This window comes from Octopus sinensis, linkage group LG14 (genome assembly GCF_006345805.1).
Source record: "Octopus sinensis linkage group LG14, ASM634580v1, whole genome shotgun sequence".
In the NCBI taxonomy this organism is placed as follows: Eukaryota; Metazoa; Mollusca; class Cephalopoda; order Octopoda; family Octopodidae; genus Octopus; species Octopus sinensis.
This window is the reverse complement of record NC_043010.1, coordinates 50,799,771-50,821,462: the sequence shown is the minus strand read 5'-3', so window position 1 is coordinate 50,821,462 and position 21,692 is coordinate 50,799,771. Positions and strand designations below refer to the sequence as shown.

General features: G+C 33.5%; 1 protein-coding gene across 6 annotated transcripts in view; it reads left to right on the top strand.

The window, feature by feature from the left end:
• LOC115219186 (zinc finger protein 732-like) overlaps positions 1-21,010 on the top strand; it is a 40,893-nt gene extending 19,883 nt beyond the window's left edge. For 3 of the 6 annotated variants that reach the window (XM_029789301.2, XM_029789300.2, XM_036509024.1), the window contains exon 2: positions 6,111-21,010. In XM_029789301.2, coding sequence (XP_029645161.1) covers positions 6,370-7,860 — 1,491 coding nt within the window. In that variant the 5' untranslated portion in view covers positions 6,111-6,369 and the 3' untranslated portion in view covers positions 7,861-21,010. Of the gene's footprint in view, positions 181-798; positions 1,102-6,110 lie in introns of those variants that run through there. The other 3 variants (XM_036509027.1, XM_036509025.1, XM_036509026.1) reach the window with 3 other exon arrangements.
• Positions 21,011-21,692: the final 682 nt, after the last annotated feature.

The window sequence follows — 21,692 nt, the reverse complement described above, 5'->3', positions numbered from 1 at the left end:
AAGATGAATTAAGATCAAGACCTCGAACATACAGTTGATTCGTATATATATAATATATATAAAAAAAAACAGGTTTGCCTCTTTGTTTCTGCTGTTTCAATATCAATGAATACTACAGAGCAGGATGTGTTTCGTGTCATCGAAGGGTTCCATCAATTTTTTTTTTTTAATATTCTGCAAGTTAGTTTCATTTTAATATTACCTGAATATTATTTGGTTAGTTTTACCAACTAAAAAATGATTAAAAAAAAATTTTTTTTCTCTCTATTTACGGTAGTCTCTAAGAAGTTTATAATGTGAGATCTTAAAATTTTTATTTCTAGCATTGTAATTCGTGTGGGTGCTGTAAAATTCCCCTAAGTTGTTTTGTTAATTTGCCCTCTTGAAGTAATGTAATATCTTGGATATGTTAAAGCTAATGTGCAATTTGTGGCGAGATTTACTAACTGAAAACTATAACATAATGCATCCGGTATTATTTCTTTTTTTTTTTTTTTTACTAGAACAATCTGATGGAATCACTGCTATATATGGGAAGGAGCACTACTGTGCTTGTTTAGTTTTATATATTTTACACAAGAACATTTAATTGTTATAGCATTATTGTTTGTTTCTTTAGAAAATTTTAAAATGTTTCAAGTGTGTATCGAATATTATTTGAATGATTTTGGTTGTGATCTTTAACTATTTTGAGATGACGGCCTTAATATAAAGCGTCACTCAAATTTCCAACTCAGATTCTATCGCCAGTACAGCTTTGGGAGGTTACCTTATCATTCTGACTGAAAATTCTACAATCAGATTAGGTTTAAGAAGTTAATTATAATTCTATCAAGGATATAGCTTTTGAGAGATTATTCTGAATAAATGGAGGGTGGTTGGCTGAACACGTTGATGGATGATTAACTAGAGTCCACCAGCATGTTTTATCACACACAGATAAGAGTCTCCTTGTCGGCTCAGAGGTCGTTTCAATTCTGTTAAAATTGCTCTGAGTATGTTTCTTCTTGGCTCAGCAATTTTGCTGTCACCAATCCAGCAGTTCTCCATTTATGAATTGTGATACAAAATTTGGAGGGCTTCTTAAAGTAATTTTTAAGGGTAATTGTTTTCATTTGTATTAGGGTTATCTGGAACTTGCTATCATTTACATTTAAGTGTTTGGTTGACAACTCAGGAAAGACTGCTTTTAAATGTGTAGGGTTTAATGGTTCAACATGATATCATCATCATCATCATCGTTTAACGTCCGTTCTCCATGCTAGCATGGGTTGGACGGTTCGACCGGGGATCTGGGAAGCCAGAAGGCTGCACCAGGCTCCAGTCTTATCTGGCAATGTTTCTACAGCTGGATGCCCTTCCTAACGCCAACCACTCCGTGAGTGTTAGTGGGTGCTTTTTACGTGCCACCTGCACTGGTGCCAGGCGAGGCTGGCAACGGCCACGGTCGGATTGGTGTATTTTATATATATATTTATTCCTTAAACCAATACCTTATTTGTAAAACATTTTTCTCCTTGTCCTTTTTAATGTTTATTGTATTTACACACTGTGGATGTAATTAAATATATATATATATATATACATATACACACACATACATACATACACACATATATATGTAATATCTGCAGATATACCTCTGTGGTTAAGAAGTTCGCTTTGGAATCTTGTAGTTAGCTCCCACTGTGTGGGCACTGTCGATTATTCTGTACTGTACTATAGCTGTGGGCCAACCTTGTACCTTGTGAGTCAAATTGCAAGATGAAAACTAAAAAACCCTATTGTGCATGCATGTATTATGTGTGTTTGTTTGAATGAATCTGTATTTCCCTTTATCTTTGCATGTAATTGTAGACAAAAGCTCCACTGTTCACCAAGATAATGTTGTTTACAGTCCACTTTGAAAGCATATTCAGGTTTCTTGGCAGTGTTTATAAACTGAAAGCTCATTCAAATGATGTTGATTGTCTTAAACACATTTGAACTGACTTAATGTTTATTTCCCATCATTAGTTTCATGCAACTAACATATTTATTCTGGCCTGGTAGCCTTCATGAACAAACCAGTAACTAAACTAGTATTTACTGAAGTTTTTTATAATGCTAAAGATTTCCAGTCAGCTCAGAGTTGCCTCTCTTGGTATCTGGTCCTGAAGACAGCCAACAAACTAGAATTGTAGCTATCGGTCTAGAGAGTGCTTTCAGCTGATAATGGTGTTCCTACTTGTTTTTACCTAAACTGAGAATTTCTTCTACACATTAAACTGCCCTGAAATAACTATTACAAGTTGAACTGTCTCCCAAACGTATTGGAACTGACCTAAAGTTTGATTATTTCCTATCACTGCTTCGCACAACTACTGACACACACACACACACAATGAAGTGCTGAAAAGTTCCTGGCTTTGGTTAAAAGATAGTACAGGAGGTTCAGTTAATTATGATTTTAGTCAACATATTCCCCTCTCAGATTCACACACTTATTGTAGTGGTCCTTCAGTTTTTCTAGGCCCTGTAAAAGATCTCAGAAGGCTGGGCCTCCAACCAGGTTTTGCATGATACTCTTAAAGCCAGGAATTTTTCAGCACCCTCTCATTGTGTGCGTATATATTTATACATACATACATACGACACACACTTTGTACCCAAGAACAAAATTACAAACACACAGATGGCAGTGCCACAGCATTGCTGCAGCCCATTTATACTGTAAAAGACTATGTAATTAAAGTTAATTACTCATTTTCAGAGAATTTACTTGTTTTGGTAAATGATTTGATTGAAAATCGTGTGTTGAAACTGAAATAATTGTATCATGGTAGCATGATAGCTATTTAAGACATACATAACATTACTTTTACTTTTCTTTACTTTTGTAATTGTATATGATTAAGTATCAAAGTCTTGTGTCTTACATGTACGACCTTGTTCTTTCCTTCCTCTAAGACCACAACACTTAACGAAGCTGTTTGTTTCTCTCAGTGGAAAACCGAAGTGCATTTATTACAATTGTGCCCTTCGTTCTGCTTGGCTGATAAAATGTATGTGTGTGTATTTATATATGTTTATGAATATCTTTTGCAAGATTCCTGGTGTGAAATTGTGTGTTGCAACAGATATTGTTATTAGAAAATTACTATTTTTAAATCTCACAACTTGAGATATTCAGCAACAGTACTTTGTAGTAAAGATTGTTTGCCAACATAACACGGCAGTCCTGGTTTAGGACTAAAGTTGCTGTAATTTAGCCCCAGGAGTCATCGTCTCCAGCTGGTTATACGACATGATCTGTATCCTTACATTTTCGAAAACGTAAGGACACAGATCATGTCGTATAGCCAGCTGGAGACGACATCTTCTGGAGCTAAATTACAGCAACTTTAGTCCTAAACCAGGACTGCCGTGTTATGTTGGCAAACAATCTTTACTAGAGATATTGTTATATTTTGAGATGGTCATTTTTGTTTTCTTGCCAAATAAACACATGCACTATATATTCGCTTTCCACTCATTATTGTTCTTGTTTTATCATATGTCCATTGTCTGGAAATCTTTCATCACACATCTGTGACCTCTTCAGTGACTCTTCCATCTATTTGCATCCTGTTCTGTTTAGTCCATTTAGTTGACATAAGATAAAATAAGAATAATAATAAATGAGTGAAGAATGAATATATAATGCGTGTGTTTATTCTCTCGTGTTTTATATACGTGACTTTACAAGAAATCACATGAACAAAGCGAGACTGTTTTCCAGAATGGAGGCGAATACCTTTCTCCTTGTGATCAACTTGAAAAATTAAGACACTAAGATATTTTCCTACTTTTCTTAATATGGGACCAATGATAACTTTAATTCACAAATAAAGAAATTGTATATCCACCAATGTGGTGTTGAGCACTCATCTCATCGTTTGACATTTACATATATAAACCAACACCAGTTGTCAAGCGGTGTGTGTGTCATACATACACATAAACATTTCTATATACACTACTCACCTCGTTTGCTTGTGCCACGTAAAAAGCTCCAAGTCAACTCTGCTGAGTGGTTGGTGTTAGGAAGGTCATCCTGCTAAAATAGTCACAGAAGTCTGGTGCAGGCTTCTGCCTGGCTAGCTCTTATGAAACTGTCCCACCCATGCTAGCATAAAAGATGGACATATGATGACACATATATGACACAGGCTTCTTAAAGTTTCTATCTACTAGATCTGCTCACAAGACTTTGGTTTAGTTGGCATGAAGTTATTTTAGAAGACACTTGCCCAAGATGTTCTAATGTGGGACTAAATTCTAAAAAATCACATAGTTCCAGAATGAGGTTCTTAATCACACAGCCATATATATATATATATATATATAATATATATATATATATATATATATTGCTTAATGGGTTGTATTTCCTATCACATATGCAGATCTGAAACCTACATATTAAATGTTTTCAAAATATCATTATTTGGTTAGATTAGATTATTATAACTTATGCGACTTGATGCCGGCACAAACAAGCCTGATCCCAGACTCCATTTAAGCAGATACTCTAATAAGGATTTGAACTAGTTTGTTTATATATATATATATATATATATATATATATATAAACAAACTATATATATTTCCTCTTTCTCTTCTCCATCTAAGGAAGTCATGTCTCTTCTAATGCAAGTCACCTTTCTGTCTCTTAATACTACTCCCTTTATTTGAGGGGTTCTTGTCCTGCAAGTTACTTGTGACCTCACTGCTGCTGGTGCCATATAAAAAGTACCTGTTACATATACTCTGTAAAGTGGTCAGCATTAAGAAGGGCATCCGGTCAGTAGAGTTAGGTGTAGTCTTCTGACTTTCCTGTTCATGTTAAACTGTGTAAGACAGTTTGACAGGAACAAGATGTTAGAATGTTGATGTCTATACACACATGCGTGCGTGCACGCACACACGTATTTGAATGTGTCTTCACATTGACACCGTTTGAACAAAAATGGTAATGTTTGTTCATGTTTCCTGTAATCTGTACATCTCTTAGCTCATGAGTTTCATCAGTCTTGATATTTGAGCACCTGTGGCATTGAAAATCTTATTAAAAAACCAGAGGTTCTAACAAGTAGGGCATCTGGTTGTAGAATACTGCTTGCGATAAAACTCATCCAACTCATACCAGCGTGGAAAAGCAGACATAATGATGATTATGTGGCCAGGAAACATTTAATGAACCATACTTAATAGATCTATGATGATGATGTTAATTATTTCTCACATGGGCATAAAGTGACAGAATTTTAATGGTGGGGTTATTGTTGATTAAATTAACTTCAGTACATAGTTGGTATTTACTTCATTGACCATAACAGAATGAAAGTCACAGGTTACTTTGTGAAATTTGAACTCTTAATATAGCATTTTGTTACAGCACTCTGCTAATTACTGTCTTCATTATCAGCAATAATAATAATAATTTAAAATTTTGGCACAAGACCAGCAATTTTAAGTGGGGCGGAGGGCGTCGAGTACTTCCATCCCAGTTCTTGATTCCTACATTATTTTATCGACCCTGAAAGAATGAAAAGTAAAGTTAGTCTTAGAGGTATTTGATCTCAGGATGCAAAGAGCTGGAAGAAATGCTGCTAAGCATTTTGTCCGACACACTAACAATTCTGCAAGAATACTGCCTTAACTCTTTTGTTACTATATTTCTGTTGAGATATTCCGTCTTTGTCTCAATTTATTTTGAAAGTAACGAAGAATTTAATAAAATGACTGTCATTATTAAGCTGGTGTTTGGAACATTGACATAGAATTGATGGAAAGTTTTGATTTAGTTCACTTTAAGAACAAAGCCTATATCGTAAGACCAAGAACTGACTCGTGGGTTGGTATGAAAAGGGTTAATAATGGTCACTTTTTAATTTTGGTCTTAGCCACATACTGTTAATGAAGGAAGTAAAAAATCAACTTCAATATATTACTAGTGTTTATTTTATGGAAACAATAAAAAGGCATAATCTACACTGGTGGGATTTGAACTTGATTATGATAATAATAATAACCATTCTATTCCTTGTATTTTACCATATCTAAGAAAATCTTATTGTATTTTTCAGGCATTCATTTTGCCAGGAAGGTGAAGAAATATTTCAACTGAAGCTACATTATTGTGGGAGAGTGTTGTTGATTCATGCAAAGTGTGGTTCATTCAACTGTTTCTGACCATGATCAATTATCTACAAACATGTACAAGTAGACAGACAGAAGAAATTATGTACTGATATTTGCAGTTCTGTGTTTACAATCTTTACTGAAAATGACAATTCTTCTCTGTCAAGTATTGTGCCGACAATAAAGGTTAATATCACTGACAAAATGTCTGAACAGAAAGAGTCACAGGGTAAAGAGGTTTCCTATGTTTGTGAAGTTTGTGGGGATACATCCCCTTCAAAAGACATGTTTATTAAACATGGAGAGATGCACAAAACACAGAAAGGTAGTAACAACAAAAATTCTTGTGAACCTGTTTCAACATTCTCTACACTTTTACCTCAATACATTAAACGTGGAGAGATAAGTAAAACAGAGAAAGGTAGTATGAAGGATATTTCTGAATCTGTTTCAACATTGACTTCACTTTTACCTCAATACAGTAAACATGGAGGGATGCACAAAATAGAAAAAGGTAATAATAACAATAATTCTTGTGAATCTGTTTCAACAACGCCTTCACTTTTACCTCAATTCAGTAAACATGGAGAGAGAAATAAAACAGAGAAAGGTAGTATGAAGGATATTTCTGATTCTGTTTCAACATTGACTTCACTTTTACCTCAATATATTAAACATGGAGAGCTAAACAAAGGAGAAAAAGATGATAACAAAGATACTTCTGAATCTGTTTCAACACTGTCTTCACTTTTACCTCCGTTCATTAAACATGGGGAGATAAGCAAGCCAGAGAAAGATGGTGACAAGGATACTTCTGGACCCGTTTCATCATTGTCTTCATTTTTACCTCCGTTCATTAAACATGGGGAGATAAGCAAGGCAGATAAAGATGGTAACAAGGATGCTTCTGGACCTGTTTCGACATTATCTTCAATTATACCTCAATACGCCTGTGATATTTGCGGGAAATCTTTTCCCGCTAATAAGAAGTTAACTCGACACATACAAACACATTTCAGAGCAAAGATTTTCCAGTGTGATGTTTGTGGAAATTCCTTCACTCGTAAAAGCGATCGAGACCGACACAAGCGAATACATTCTGGGGAGAAACCTTACCCTTGTGATGTATGTGGGAAATTCTTTTCTCGGAACAGCCATTTAAAAATTCACAAATTGACCCACTCGGGTATAAAACCTCATCGCTGTGAGACTTGTGGAAAATCGTTCTCACAGAATTGTGATCTGGAAAGACATATACGTGTACACACAGGAGAGAGACCATTTAAATGTGATACTTGTGAAAAAAGATTCTCTCAAATTAACGAACTGGGAAGGCATAAACGAATACATACAGGGGAAAAGCCATATGCCTGTGAGTTTTGTAAGAAAACATTTACTTTAAACTGTGTTCTCGTAAGACACAGACGAATTCATACTGGAGAAAAGCCCTATGTTTGTGAGTTTTGTAAGAAAACGTTTTCCCAAAATAGCATTCTTGTAAAACATTTGCGAATGCACAATGGTGGGAAACCTTATCAATGTAAGATTTGTGGTGAGGCATTCACAACAAAACGCCTTTTATCTGACCACACAAGAACACATACTGCAGATGGTCCTTATCCCTGTCAACTTTGTGGCGAAATCTTTTCTCAATATACAGATATAGTAAAGCATTTAGCAATACACACTGGCTGAGGAACGTATTGTCATGAGGTTTACAAGCAGAGGATTTGATGAAGTAAAGAACTTTTCTTGGCATACAAAAATACATGCAATCAAAAGAATTTAAACTTTTAATTTTGTGTGTGAGGACATATATTGGATATAAATTGATTGATTTGGACACAAATACATAAGGGATAAACTTTTCTTTCTGAGTAAGATATTTCTTTTTTTTCTCCTGTTCATTGCTTGATGAGGTCACCCAATTAAATTGTTCTACTAATAGATGGTCACTTTGAAGTTCTAAAGAAGGAAACATAAGGCAAAACATTCAAGAATGACACAGCAATTCCTAATCACAAAGATTTTTTTTTTTTTGCACACAAGATGGAATATTGAAATGCCATTATTGAATTTATGAATATAACAAGACTGAAAGAAACTTCTGAGACTTTTTTGAATTTTGAGTAGTATGGCTATTTGGTGACTGGCAGATAATGTTGAAGTTATGATAGAAAAAACCCAAGGATGGACATGAATAATCAGGGAGTCAAATATTAAGGAATTTCTATCATTACATGAGTGTAGCGGCAAGTGTTACAGTGAGTTATTGTAGAATTCACAATATGGTTTCTGTTCCTTTCTGGAACCACTTCATTCATTTAAACTGGAAAATGGCCTTAAAAAGGCATGAATGTCACAGCATCTTTTCACCTCGTATTTAAATATTTCAAACTGCATATTTATGCAGGAGACCACTATATAAATCAACCCAGTAAATCATTTAGCAATGCACTTACACATGATATATACATTCCTCCCCACCATCACATACACGCTATATTTATATTGTGTAAATAAGTGTAGGGTTGGCTGTGTGCTTTCCAATCAGGTGGTTTTGTATACAGTCCCACTGTGTGTCACCTTGGGCAAGTGTCTTCTATTATAACTGTGGACTGATCAAAGCCTTGGGTGTAGATGTGGTAGCTGGAAACTGAAGGAAACTTGTCATATGTATGTTCCCTTGTCTAGGCACCACATTGATAGTTGTAAATGAGTGTCATCATCATACTGAGTGTGTCCTTCATTTCCAACCTGCTATGGAAACACCTCTGGTGATAGGCAAATATTACCTTGTTTGGAAAGAGGTGAGAATTGGTGACAGGATGGGTATCCGACCATAGAAAATCTGCCTTGCCAAATTCCTTCTAACCTATGCAAGCATGGAAAAGTGGATGTTAAAATTATATATATATATATAATTTCTATACATAAAAACAGTTGGGTATGATTTAAGCTGGAATTTGGCTGCTATTTCTAGCAGGTTGAGTAATTGTATAGAGACTTAACCATTGCCTTATGAAATAGTTTATGATACAAATTGGCCATCTTATGAAGTCTATAATCAGAACCAAAATCTAGACCGAATATGGCTTCTGGTTTGAAGTTGAACATACTTAGATTAATGAGTACTTATTCTCAACAGCTAAGGAGACTGAAGAAATGCAGAATAAAGTGTTATGATCATAGGCACAATCAAAGTGAAGGATATCCAATATCTTATCCACCTAAAGCATACTTAAAAATGTTTCTTAGGGGAAGGATGGTTGAGTATGAGCCATTGACTATACAACTGATGGCTATATTCGTTTGGTCAAGTTTGAAATGCTTAGTCTCGAGTTAATTCTGATCATACAAATGCATTGCTGTTGTTATCAACCTGCCTTTTTGTGCACAAGTGACTACATTTGTCCAAAGTGTGATTTCAAAGGAGTGTTATTTGAGAGCAATTTGGCTGCTGTTTCTCATTGGTTGTGCGACACAGACTAATAGCTCCTTTGTTGAAATAATTGTGAATGTATGGAGCATGAAATTTTATGAGCCACATGATGGTCTCCTGTGTTTGTCTACATGTTCTGTACTGTTATAACTGAATAGTTCACACAGGAAGAACCTGCTTCATTCTACCCTTCTATGATGCATCATTTTGTGTTTTAAAGTGTTCAGAATTAAAATCTGTCAAAATTTCAAAAAGGTTGGTGTCCTAAACACCAACTTAATGACGACAAATTATTTTACTAAATTTGTTAATTTCAAATTTAATTGAAATAAAAGTCAATGTATTGCAACATCAGTTGGGTAATAAAAGGGTTAAATATTGATTTTTTTTGGTGGGGTCAGTTGATGAAAAAGGAAAAAAATGTAGCCATTTCTGGTGTAATAACTATTACTTATTTTATTGACCCTGAGAGAATTAATAGCAAAATTAAAATTGAAACTGGTGCCTGGATCTAAACCCTGTAATGCATTTAGTTGTTCTTGAGCCCTAGTTACCTTTTGTTGAGCAGACTGATAATCAAAGGCATTCCATAACCATCCTGTCAGGTTTCCTGGCATTGAATATCTCTGTCTTCATGGTCCAATGTGTCTTTTTTTAACATGTTAGGGTGTGATTTAAGTTGAGGCTCGAGATAAATTATAAGCTGATATCAATGATGAAATGCCCATAAACTTATGGAGGAATTAAAATATGATGGAGTGAATTTCACTACTTGCCCCAAAATATTAGTGTAAAAAATGAAAGTCAAATAGACACAAAAAAAGTACTGCCCTTATATTGCAGTCTTCACTTGCTTTTCATGAGCGATTGAATGTGAATTATGGTTAGATGTCTTTTGCTTTCAGATTGTTAAAATAAAAAAAAAAACATATTTAACTCTTGCTTAAATACCTCCTGCTTTTTAACAAGAAATGCTGAAAGAAATATTTCATCGCCGGCATCATCATCATCATCATTTTTTAATGTCTGTTTTCCATGCTGGCATGGGTTGGACAGTTTGACCAGAGCTGGAAGTCTGCACCAGGTTCCAGCCTAATTTGGCTTGGTTTCTGTGGCTGGATGCCCTTCCTAACACTTCTTCATTAATCCTAATGAGATAAATGTTGTTTTCATTTGAATAAGCACAAATACCTGTATACACATGGCTCGTGACCTTTAATGGTATTAGTTGGCTTAAAATGGTGGGCAAATGGCTACAGCCAGGGACTGGACTTGAGTTGCAATCTTGACTGACTTTATTTTCACCACAAAATTTATCTATTTAGATATATAGATCTGTTTTGTTTAAAGGCAATAAGATGTGATATTTGTGTTTTGTCCTGTGGCATTTATTTAATAAATGAAGTCACCTAATTGGGCATCTTAACTCATTTTGCTGCACGCTCATGTAATCATTATGATTTTTTTTCCATTTTTTTTTTTGTTTTTTGAATAATTTAGTCAGGGGAGGAAGGGCATTGCCCATGGCTTCTGAAACTGGTGAACGAGGAGGTTATCCTTAGACAGGAGACCTGGCCCAAATGCTTGCAACAGAGTGGAATCTGCTAAAGGGACTTGATAGCCAAGGGTTTGTGTTAAATTGGACAATGGATTGTGTCTACCACCCAAAATACCAGGCCAGAAGATAAATATAATATTGATTGATTGATTTTCCTCAGGTGATGGTGATATAGAGGTAAGTGGGGAGTCCCATAAGCCATCAGGTTGTAGGGGCATTTTGTTTTCATCTAGTGTTTTAGGATAAGTCATCCTAACAGCCCATTCCTAAATATCCTATACCCCATAGGAGGATGTTAAATCTGCACTGCAAATTAACAGAAATAAGAAAAACCTGATGCTTACAACTGTAGGCTGTTTCACCTTGCTATAGTAACTAGTTAAGTTACCACAGCAAGGTGGACTGAGCTGTTATGAATTAATCATCTTGGCCACAGATGAATTACATTAGTTGCTGATAAGATATAAACAGCTAGACATTGGCTGTTATGAGCAGCAATTTGAAACAGGAAAGACAGGCTTTCTAGACATGCATCTTGTGTCTCTAATTATCAGGCAATTGTTTTTAATTACACAATAGGGCAGTCCCTACCATTCCATCTCCTCAAATTATATGATGTAATATATTTCTGATAAACTGTTCCATTTAATTTGCATTATGTAAATTGTCATTCACTTAATACTAGTTTAATACACTATTCTCATTTCTGTATTTTTTACAGTATATCTCAATGATATTTTCTATGATATATAACTAATATCCTATACATCATTATGATATTTTGATTTTTTTTTTTATAAGTTAGTCAAAGGAAAAAGAGACTGTGTCCACCACCTTTGCAAACTCTTACAGACTGGTGACATGATGTATTGCTTTGATAATTCACGTTATATATCCAACTGTACAGTTTTTCAAATATACTACCATAACAAAATGTGGAAATTTATATCATGAGATGTGTGATTTTGTGTTTTGAAAATCACTTCTTTAAACTATGTTCTATGCACAAATGGAAGAATTTAATGTTTAATGTGTCTTTATTAAGAGTGTATCTTCAAAATATTCTGTAGTATCTCTTTTTATCCCTCTCTTTTTTTTTTCTTTTTGTATATGTTTATAAACATGATGTATATACTGTAATTTAAAGATGACATTTTATTTTATGAAATTATTATATTACTGTTCATGCCTCACGCATTTATTATAAATGAACTCATTCCTTCCTGCTTATTTCCATTGAATAACCACCAATTTAATGAATCCTTCCATATATATTCATCCTAGTATTATTAATCAAATCTTTTTTTTCTGGAAACTTCTATATGTATTGCAAAAATGAACAAAAACATTTTTTTTAATGATATTCTGCAGTAAAGAATGAACAGTTTGGTGATATTCTCAAGCTGACATGTCACCAAATACAGAAAACAGAAATACTGGTTTGCATTGACATTTTATTTTATACTTGAATTCCTGCAGAAAAGAAAAAAAAAAAGAAAGAAAATTTGGATTTGTTATCTTCTGCTTTGAAAATATTTCAAAACTGCTGATTGCCAACAAAAAAAAAAAAAATGAAAAATGTAATTATTACCCCATGGTTTCATGCATGGCACCATGAGCAAGTCTCTGGTTGACCAATATCTTGTGGAGAAGCCTGTCGTAGATGTATGTGTTTGTGTCCTTGTCTGTGATTATGTTTACACTGGTTTGAAAACTGGTGCTGGTGTCTATTTATGTCTTTTTTTACTACTGTAATTTTGCGGTTTGACAATTAGAGTTTGATAAAATAAGTACCAGGGGTTAATATGACTAATTAAACCCTTCAAGTTAAAAAGCAGCACAAACTATATCCACAATCTATGGATAGTTCATGGTGACTGCTATCTTAAAATACAATATAAAAGATGGAATGCTTTTGATAAATTACCTTTTTTATGAAGTGTAACAAACAAACCAAAGATCTTGTCTTACTGTTGATTAGCATCCAGTTCACTCTTGATTAAGTGCACCAGTGATCAAAAACATTCCAACCACAATCATTCCATCTGTCTAGGGTTAATACAGGATCATGTTTTCTAATGTACCCATTCAGTTTTTTTTTTTTTTTTGCCTTTTTAAGACAGTGGAATGTAGTTTGGGAGAAGTTTAATTTCTGACAAGTCAAATGCCCTCATTGACTTGCTAAAGCTCTTTTTTTAATTTGTTTAATGGTGGTGTATGCTAAGTGTCACTGAAAAACAATTGGTAATTTGTTAAAATAGAGACACTTAATAACTTAATACCATCCGATCCTTTTATAAAATCTGCTGTAATAGAGGAACACAGCAATGTGCTTATTGGTACTGGGGAATCTAAGGGGAACATGGAAATAGAAATTTCTTATTCAGTAAAATAATCATCAATTCATAGAGAAGGAAATGTGGTTGTGTGAAACCTATACCTTTCTCAATGGCATGAGTGGCAAAAATGAATTTGCTTCAGATTGGAATTGAATTTGGTTAAACATTTGCTCTATAGCAGTGTTGTTTAAACTATTTCTGTGTTATTCACCCTCTAGTCTTCATCTTAAAATTTCATTAACTTACAACTAAATTCGCTTTAAAAAGGAATTGAATTTGGTCCTTTTGATTCAGTTCACCAGCAGCTTAACTCTTGTGCTATAGCAGTGCTTCTTAAACTATTTTTGTGTCATTCATGTATGAGTCCTTATCATGAAATTTCATTCACCCACAACTAAATTTTCTCATGTTTATTTTTCTTTTTAGTAATTTTCATCTTACTCCATTGTATAATTTTTATTTAATTATAATTGATTTTCTCACATGAGCAAAAAACAAATTAATTCATCTTAAGTTTAATTATTCAACTTCTTGGACATCCTAAAAATGTATAAAGAAAATTCATCAGAGTGATAAAAATTTAAGGATGGAAAAATTATGAAAATTTTTTTCTACTTTATATAAAATTAGTAATCAACAATTTTAGAATTTAGAATTAGATTCTTAGAATCAATGCTTTTTTTTCCTTCTTGTGTATGCTTATCAGAAATAAATGACAAGCAGTTGACTTATACCCAGACTTACATGTATATTTTTTTATCACCAATAACTAGGATATTCCTGTATTCTGCTACCAAGTTTCTCTGAGATTGTTTCTTTTCCAAAGCAACTCACATTATTGGATCAACAGCCTGAAATGAATTCTGTTCTCTCTCTCTCTCTCTCTTTTTTTTGCAATCTTACCAATGTTGAAAATCCTCATTCAGCAGGAAAAAAATTGCCATTATTGCCAATGGTGGAGGACCTTCAAGTCAGTTGATGTGTATTGAAGGGAAAACAAGTTATCCAACAGCTGATAGTCTTCACAGTAGGAGTACATCTCAGAAGATGATTTATGACTGAAGTTATACTGAAACTCCATCAACACTTCTAATATGTTCACCAAATCTGCTACTTAATGTTGGTGATAATGGATCTGATTTCTTCAGTCCTTCTGATAACCAAAAATGCTATCCCTCAGTGTTTTCTCCAGATCAGTGTGTTTTTCTTTCCCACTTATTCTCTTTGAAAAACTTCAAAATGTGAGAAATTACCTTCTGAACATTGCTATGGCATATGTTTAATTTTCATGGTATCTTCTCCTTTCCCAAGGGCATTGAAGTTGTTACCTTTTTTTTTTTTACCTTGAAGTGACAAGTGAACTGATTCAAATATTCAAAAAGCAAAAGTCATGTAACACAGTTTGGTCAGCTAAAAAAAAAAAAAATCATCATTGTGAAGCCTTGCCTTCTTGTTACTTTGCCTAGTAAAATGTACAAACATTTCATTTTATCAAGGACTCTTCCATGTAACAACCACTGAACTTCAGAATACAAGAGAAGAATCTTGATCTGTGGAGATATTCTCTTTATAGCTCTGAAAACAGTTGAAATTCTTTTGCTTGTAGGTGAATAATAGAATTGACTATTTTCACCACATTTTGCAACAGTGCTTTCAATTTCTGGCCATAGCTACAAATGCCCAATTTCTTGTCAGCTGATGTTTCCTGTTGTAAACAACAGTGTACAGTGGAACAATTCTGGGATTTTTCTTTGATACGATTTTGATCTTTCATAACAGGATTTCTGTTCTCTGATGGTGTTCCATTAATTTGTGTTGCACCTATCTTTTCAGATAACCAATATCCTATATAACAAATCGCAACTTGGTTGTGTCTGGTGTGCATTTTTCAAATACTACAGCATGTATTATGGGAAAGCACTTCATTGTACTTTAGTTTTGGGGGGTAAAAGTATTTCCCCCATTCTTTATAATTACACATGTTCTTGTTGGTAAGATAGATAAAATGTCAGTGGATTTTACAAAGCATCTGGTGCTGAAGTCTCTTAATCTATGATCCTTTATGTGCAGGTCACATCATGGACTTTTGTGATATCAAGAACATGAATAAAGTGAAACATAGTAATGAACACTCATAAGATACCAGTTTTGTTAATATTTTCATTGATTTTTCAACATATGCTGAAGTGAAACCTGACAAGAAGTTTAAACCATATTCCCTATTGATGAATGAATGACATTCTCTGGTGCTGTTTTTGATAAGAATTAACCTGAATCAACACACTGAATTCTGTTTGTTTTATATAGTAATAAAGGAGTTTGATTCAAGACAATGATATTTAGATTCTGAGGATGTGATAATGGCACTGAATATAAAATGAACTCAATCATAAAACAGATTCTTGACTTTGTACAATATGTATCATTAGTCTTTCATTTCTGTTATCCTGGACAACATACTCCTGACTAACAAAATAAAATATTTTTGGACTTTAGCATTTGTGAAATCCAAGAGATGCATGTTCCAGACTGTCCAATCTCTCCTTGCGACCACAGTAAACTCACTTTTGGTTTCTATGAGTTCATTGATGCATCTTGTCTCATTGTTCTTTGTATAATTGTTAAGAGGAAACCACCGGTGCTTGGTGGATGGCATTCTCTTTTTCTTCACTGCTGTACCAAACAGGTCACTGAATATATGAAACTTTTACAGCTTCTATGACTAGCACTCACTGCTACTCGGAGCACTAGGTAACTGTGATTACTCTGTGGAATTCTTATCAAATATTGTCTAATCGGCATTCAGTTATAGTAGTATTATTTGCTATTACTGAGTCATCATGGCTGTTGCATCATCTGTTGTCATGGCAATACATTTCCTCTGAGAAAAATCTTCATTTCCTATGAATTCATGAAGCTTGGAGAAAATAAATTCATCTATAATTTTGTCTCTGACTTACAAGCAAAATTGAGAATGTTTGACAATTTTTCTTAAGCTTTGGTTCGGGAAACGACTGTGCTCAATAACTTGGGCATCATTCTTAATGTTCATAGCATAAAAACTGCAGAGCAAAAAATGGTGCTTCCAACAATTCCGTCATCATGTAATAATCCAGGTCTTCTCTTCAGCAATCAAACGGTCATGAAAGCCACTTCTTTCTTTTGGAATGTTCAGTCACTATTTTGGTGGTGGCTTTGGCAGCCATGGTGTCAGGATTTGAGAGTGAAGTAGGGAAGATGGAATGAGATAAGATTGCAGGACAAATGGGATTGTTTGACAGACTGTATTTTTGGTTATCTTCAGTCTTGTTCTTAAGAGAATTAAGATGAGTCTTCAAGTCATTGATCCTAGATCAGTTGTAGGGGACAAGATCCAAGTAGGATCTTTTCAAGTAATTCTTTGCTGCCTCAAGAGTTGCTGTGATTCTTATGGACATTTATGATCAATTTCATTTCTTCTTTTTTCATATGACTGTCAGTAAAATTGTCTATTTCTGAGGCATAAGTGACGCAAACTCATCCAGAGTTTTGATGCAGTAAATAAAGGCAATTATTAGCAGATCTGATTCTATCTTTGATGTCTAAATTTTTGTGTCAGTTGTAGACTCCTGAATATTTTTCATGATTAATATCCTCGTTCTTTTGTCATTGGTTAAAAGAATTTACACTACTTTATCTCTTTTCTTTCTTACATGGTTTCACACCTTTATCAGCTTCTATGTATGGATTATTTTTATCGTTCATGACTACATATTCTACTTGAAGAAAGAGGCAAGGTAAAGCCATTTTTAATCATTGATTCCTTCTTCACCAGTGAATGGAAGAAATTTTTCTACTTTCACAAATATGAGGGTTTTTTGAAAAACTATACTTGTTTTGATTATTGCAGGTTGTTTTTTGTCTTAAATGGGTCTAATTTTGAAGGTGCCAGGTACTGGCTGGTTGCACCAAGCTGAAAGAATATGGCTGGTTTGGTTCTTTTGAGAAAGGAAAAAATTCAATCTTGATATTCTCTTTTCCAATTTTCTTGAATTTTGAGAAGGAGGTACTTTGGTTCTTGTATTTCTTTTTCTGTTTAAGTTTCCCCTCGTTCATATCATTAACAGAGTCATCACCTGTAATCAGATAACTGCATTGTTTACCTTGTTATCAGGCAGTTTCTTTATCTTTCATGAGAGACATGTCTCCTAAACATATCTTCTCCTGACTGCTGTTTGTTTCACTTTCTCGTTACTGATCTGTTTCCTTTTACCCGTTCTTCCTTTACAGCTGGTTTCTTTAGATACTTCAACAAAGACAATGTTTTAATCTGCCAGCAAGAAAAATGGTAAAAGATCATCCTCAGCAAATTCAAGTCTATGTAGAAGTGTTTAAGAAATCTTCAAAAATATATGGTCAACTGGTATGAATATTGCAAATAAGTAAATAAAGAGGTGATAATGAAGAACAATACTGGCATTTTTTTTTAATGCATCACTTACCCCTGAAATAAAGAGTATCATTTTGTGACACTATTTGAAGTAATTACAAATCCAATGAATCACCAACTATCCCACGGAGCAAGTGAAATAATGGATATGGATTTTACAGCCGTAACTAAAATATTGGATACACTGACCTTAATGTTTGGAAATAATGATCCATGTGCTGTTCCCATGCTATCCTGGTTTTGTCTCCAGCAGTAGTGGTTTATTAAATCAAAATTCACAAAATACTGAAGTTGATTACAGTAGCAAATACAGAATGTTACCACAAGAAAATGGCATAGTCTACCTTCAGATTACTTAAAAAAATGGAACTCGAGTCTCCTGAGTGTAGACAGAATTCATTCTTGATTAATACATATGTATCAGGTCCAATCCCTGCCAGCATGAAGTACAGATGCTAAATGATGATCATGATGATAAATATATAAAGTTATGCTTCTGGCATTAAAGTAGATGAAGTTACAGGTTAAGTATAGCAAAAATAGAAAAAATATTGTCTGAGTAAATTATCATTCATCATTCATTCATCTTAGTTTCATCCATTCTTGAATGAACTATTCTCCAGTTTAAGAAGCATTGCTCCATGGCGTTACATAAAAATGTAAAAATATTTACCTCTTCAAGAGTATATCTGGTAAGCTGTTGTCCAAATTTTGTGAGCAACAAATCTTGACTATTTTTTTCTTTAAAATTATCTCAGTGAAATTTTCACGATAAATATTAAAAATCGTATCATTGAACTTTTTGATAATTTTTTTTCTGTCCAAAGATCTTCAATTTTGGCTATAAGAAATGAAGCTGTAAGAAATGATTGTTTCACAATCTTTTTCTTCTTCAATAAACTTTTATTAAATTTGTGAACCTTTTCATGTTATATCAATGAAAATTTTCCTATGACAGTTTTGCTATGAAAATTAAACTGAACAGGTTTTTCTATCCTTTGAATATATTTATTTTTGTCTCTCTGCCAAATTTCTGTCAAAAGTATTTAATGCAGATATTACAGTCAGCACTCTTATATGTCATTGAGTATAATTACTTTGCACCACAAATCATGCATTAATGTACTCTTGCTGTATAAATTGTAGGCACTGAAGTAAAATTTCTGTCAAATAAGTCTTTCATAACGCATCATTGTTTATGAAGTAGAAAGCAAGAATTCACAGACAGATAATAATTCCTCACATTACACAGTGATACAGATTCATCCTACAAATATGTGTGAGGACTACAAGTTTAATGTCTTCAAGGATTTACCATAGAGCTCACAGTGATAAGATTTTTCTGTAATGTGAATTTTCATATTTCTTTAAATAACTATTTCCGGCAAAATATTTTCCACAAATTTCACAGTGGTAGGGATTTTCTTGAATGCAGACACATTTAGGATTCACAAGTGTTGAATATTCAGAGAAGATTTCCCACAAATTTCACAATGATGGGGCTTTCCTCCAATGTGTACCATAATGTTTTTTTTTTCCTGAAGTACCGCTGTTTAGAGAGAATTAAAATATTAAAAAAAAAAATTGAAATTTTCATAAACCTGACTGCAACAACAATGAATTTTTCTGTGTAAAGTGAATGGTTTTTGTTTAGATAATGTTTTACCACACATTCCACAGTGTTGTTGTGTTTTAGAGCCTGCAAGGGTCATAGACACTACCTGGCTTCTCTAATGAAGTTATAAAAACAGGAACCCAACCAAAATTAACCTTATGTCTGTCTACCTAATATAACATTTTGGTGTAGCATTTCTTATAACTTTACGTGAATATTTCTTTGAAATGAAACTTATGTCTACCTAATATAACATTTTGGTGTAGCATTTTTCACAAGTTTACAAGAATATTTAGTTGAAATGAACTTTATGCCTGTTTTTATTATCTGTGTACCTAATGTGACATTTTGGTGAAGCATTTCTTAAAACTTTTCACGAACATTTCTTTGAAATGAAGCTTATGTCTACCTAACATAACATTTTGTTGTAGCATTTTTCATAAGTTTACAAGAATATTTCTTTGAAATGAACCTTATGCCTGTTTTTATTATCTGTCTGTTTAGTATGACATATTGGTGTAGCATTTCTTACAACTTTACATGAATATTTCTTTGAAAACTCTTTGAAATTTATCTGGTTAACGTAAGGCATATTCCTGACATGTCTTTGTGACATTAACCAAAAGACCCACAAAAAGTAGCAAAATGATTTTCCACAAATATCACAGTAATAAGGTTTTTCACTGGCTCTGTGACTCAAATGTGAATTGTTGAGGCAAAATTTTAAACTCATGACTACCCAAAAATTTAGCACAGATAAATGTCCTTTTTATATTTAGAGTGCAAATACTTATATGGACAGAAAGAGAGAGGTTTTTGTAGTTCATATTTTTATCGAGAAATCTTACTCGAGTCAATTGTTTTACTGTTCTGTAGCATCAACCTCTTTTGAGTCAGTACAATTGTCCAGAAATATCACAGCAGTAAGATTTTGTTGCTCTGTGTATCTCTCTGAGTAATGAGGCTACTCAGCCTTCACTAAAAGATTCTGTACTCTGTACTCGTTTGTCTACTACAAGTTTTAAAATTATCAAAGAATGATTTTCCACCTGTTTCAAGTGGACAGTTCTCAGACATTGAAATCCTACATAGGTTTCACAATGACTGTTAATTAATTTTTTTTTCTTTTTATTTATTTAAAACCTGTTTTTTTTTTGTATTTTTTTTCTTCTCTCCATTGTGTATACGTTTGTGGATTACAAGGTTAGAATTCACATAGAAATATTTGCCACATATTTCACAGCTTGTTCTTTACATAAAAATAAAGAATATAAAGCCTTGTATTGAAAACTTATTTGTTATTTATAGTTAATCTTTTGTTTGTCATTCTCTCCCCACCTCTGGTTACTTCTCCCACCTTCAAAAAGAAAGCATGAAATGATTTTATTTTCTTTTCAAAATTTATATCAATTGATAATATACATTATGCATTCAAAAGAACCAATAAATATTAAAGAATTGATTGTTTTTTATTCTCTTTTTTTTTCCTCACACCATTTCTTTCTTCCAAATATGGATGCAGAAGTAAGATGCCTACTTCACAGTATATCATCAAAAGCTTTAGGTTGACCTAAGCCTTGTGAATAAAATTTTGGATATGGAAACTATATCTATCTATATATATATAAGTTCAGCAAAATTTAGATTCAGATGAATATGGTACTTAAGTTAAAGGCACCAGAATATTGTATGGTATTATCCATATAAATCAAATGGGGTGATTATAATCAAAATAAGCAACAAGGATATCCAAGGTAGAGTAGTACAATTGTTTCAAAATTGTTTAAAACTGATGTAATATTTACAGTGTTTAATAAAATGAAGTAGCATGAAACAATTGCACTACTCTACCTTGGATATCCTTGTTGCTTATTTTTATTATGTATATATATATTATATATATATATACTCTTTTACTTGTTTCAGTCATTTTCTGCAGCCATGCTGGAGCACCGCCTTTAATCGAGCAACTCGACCCCGGGACTTATTCTTTTGTAAGCCTAGTACTTATTCTATCGGTCTCATTTGTCGAACCGCTAAGTAACGGGGACATAAATACACTAGCATCGGTTGTCAAGCAATGCTAGGGGGACAAACACAGACACACAAACATACACACACACACACACATATATATATATATA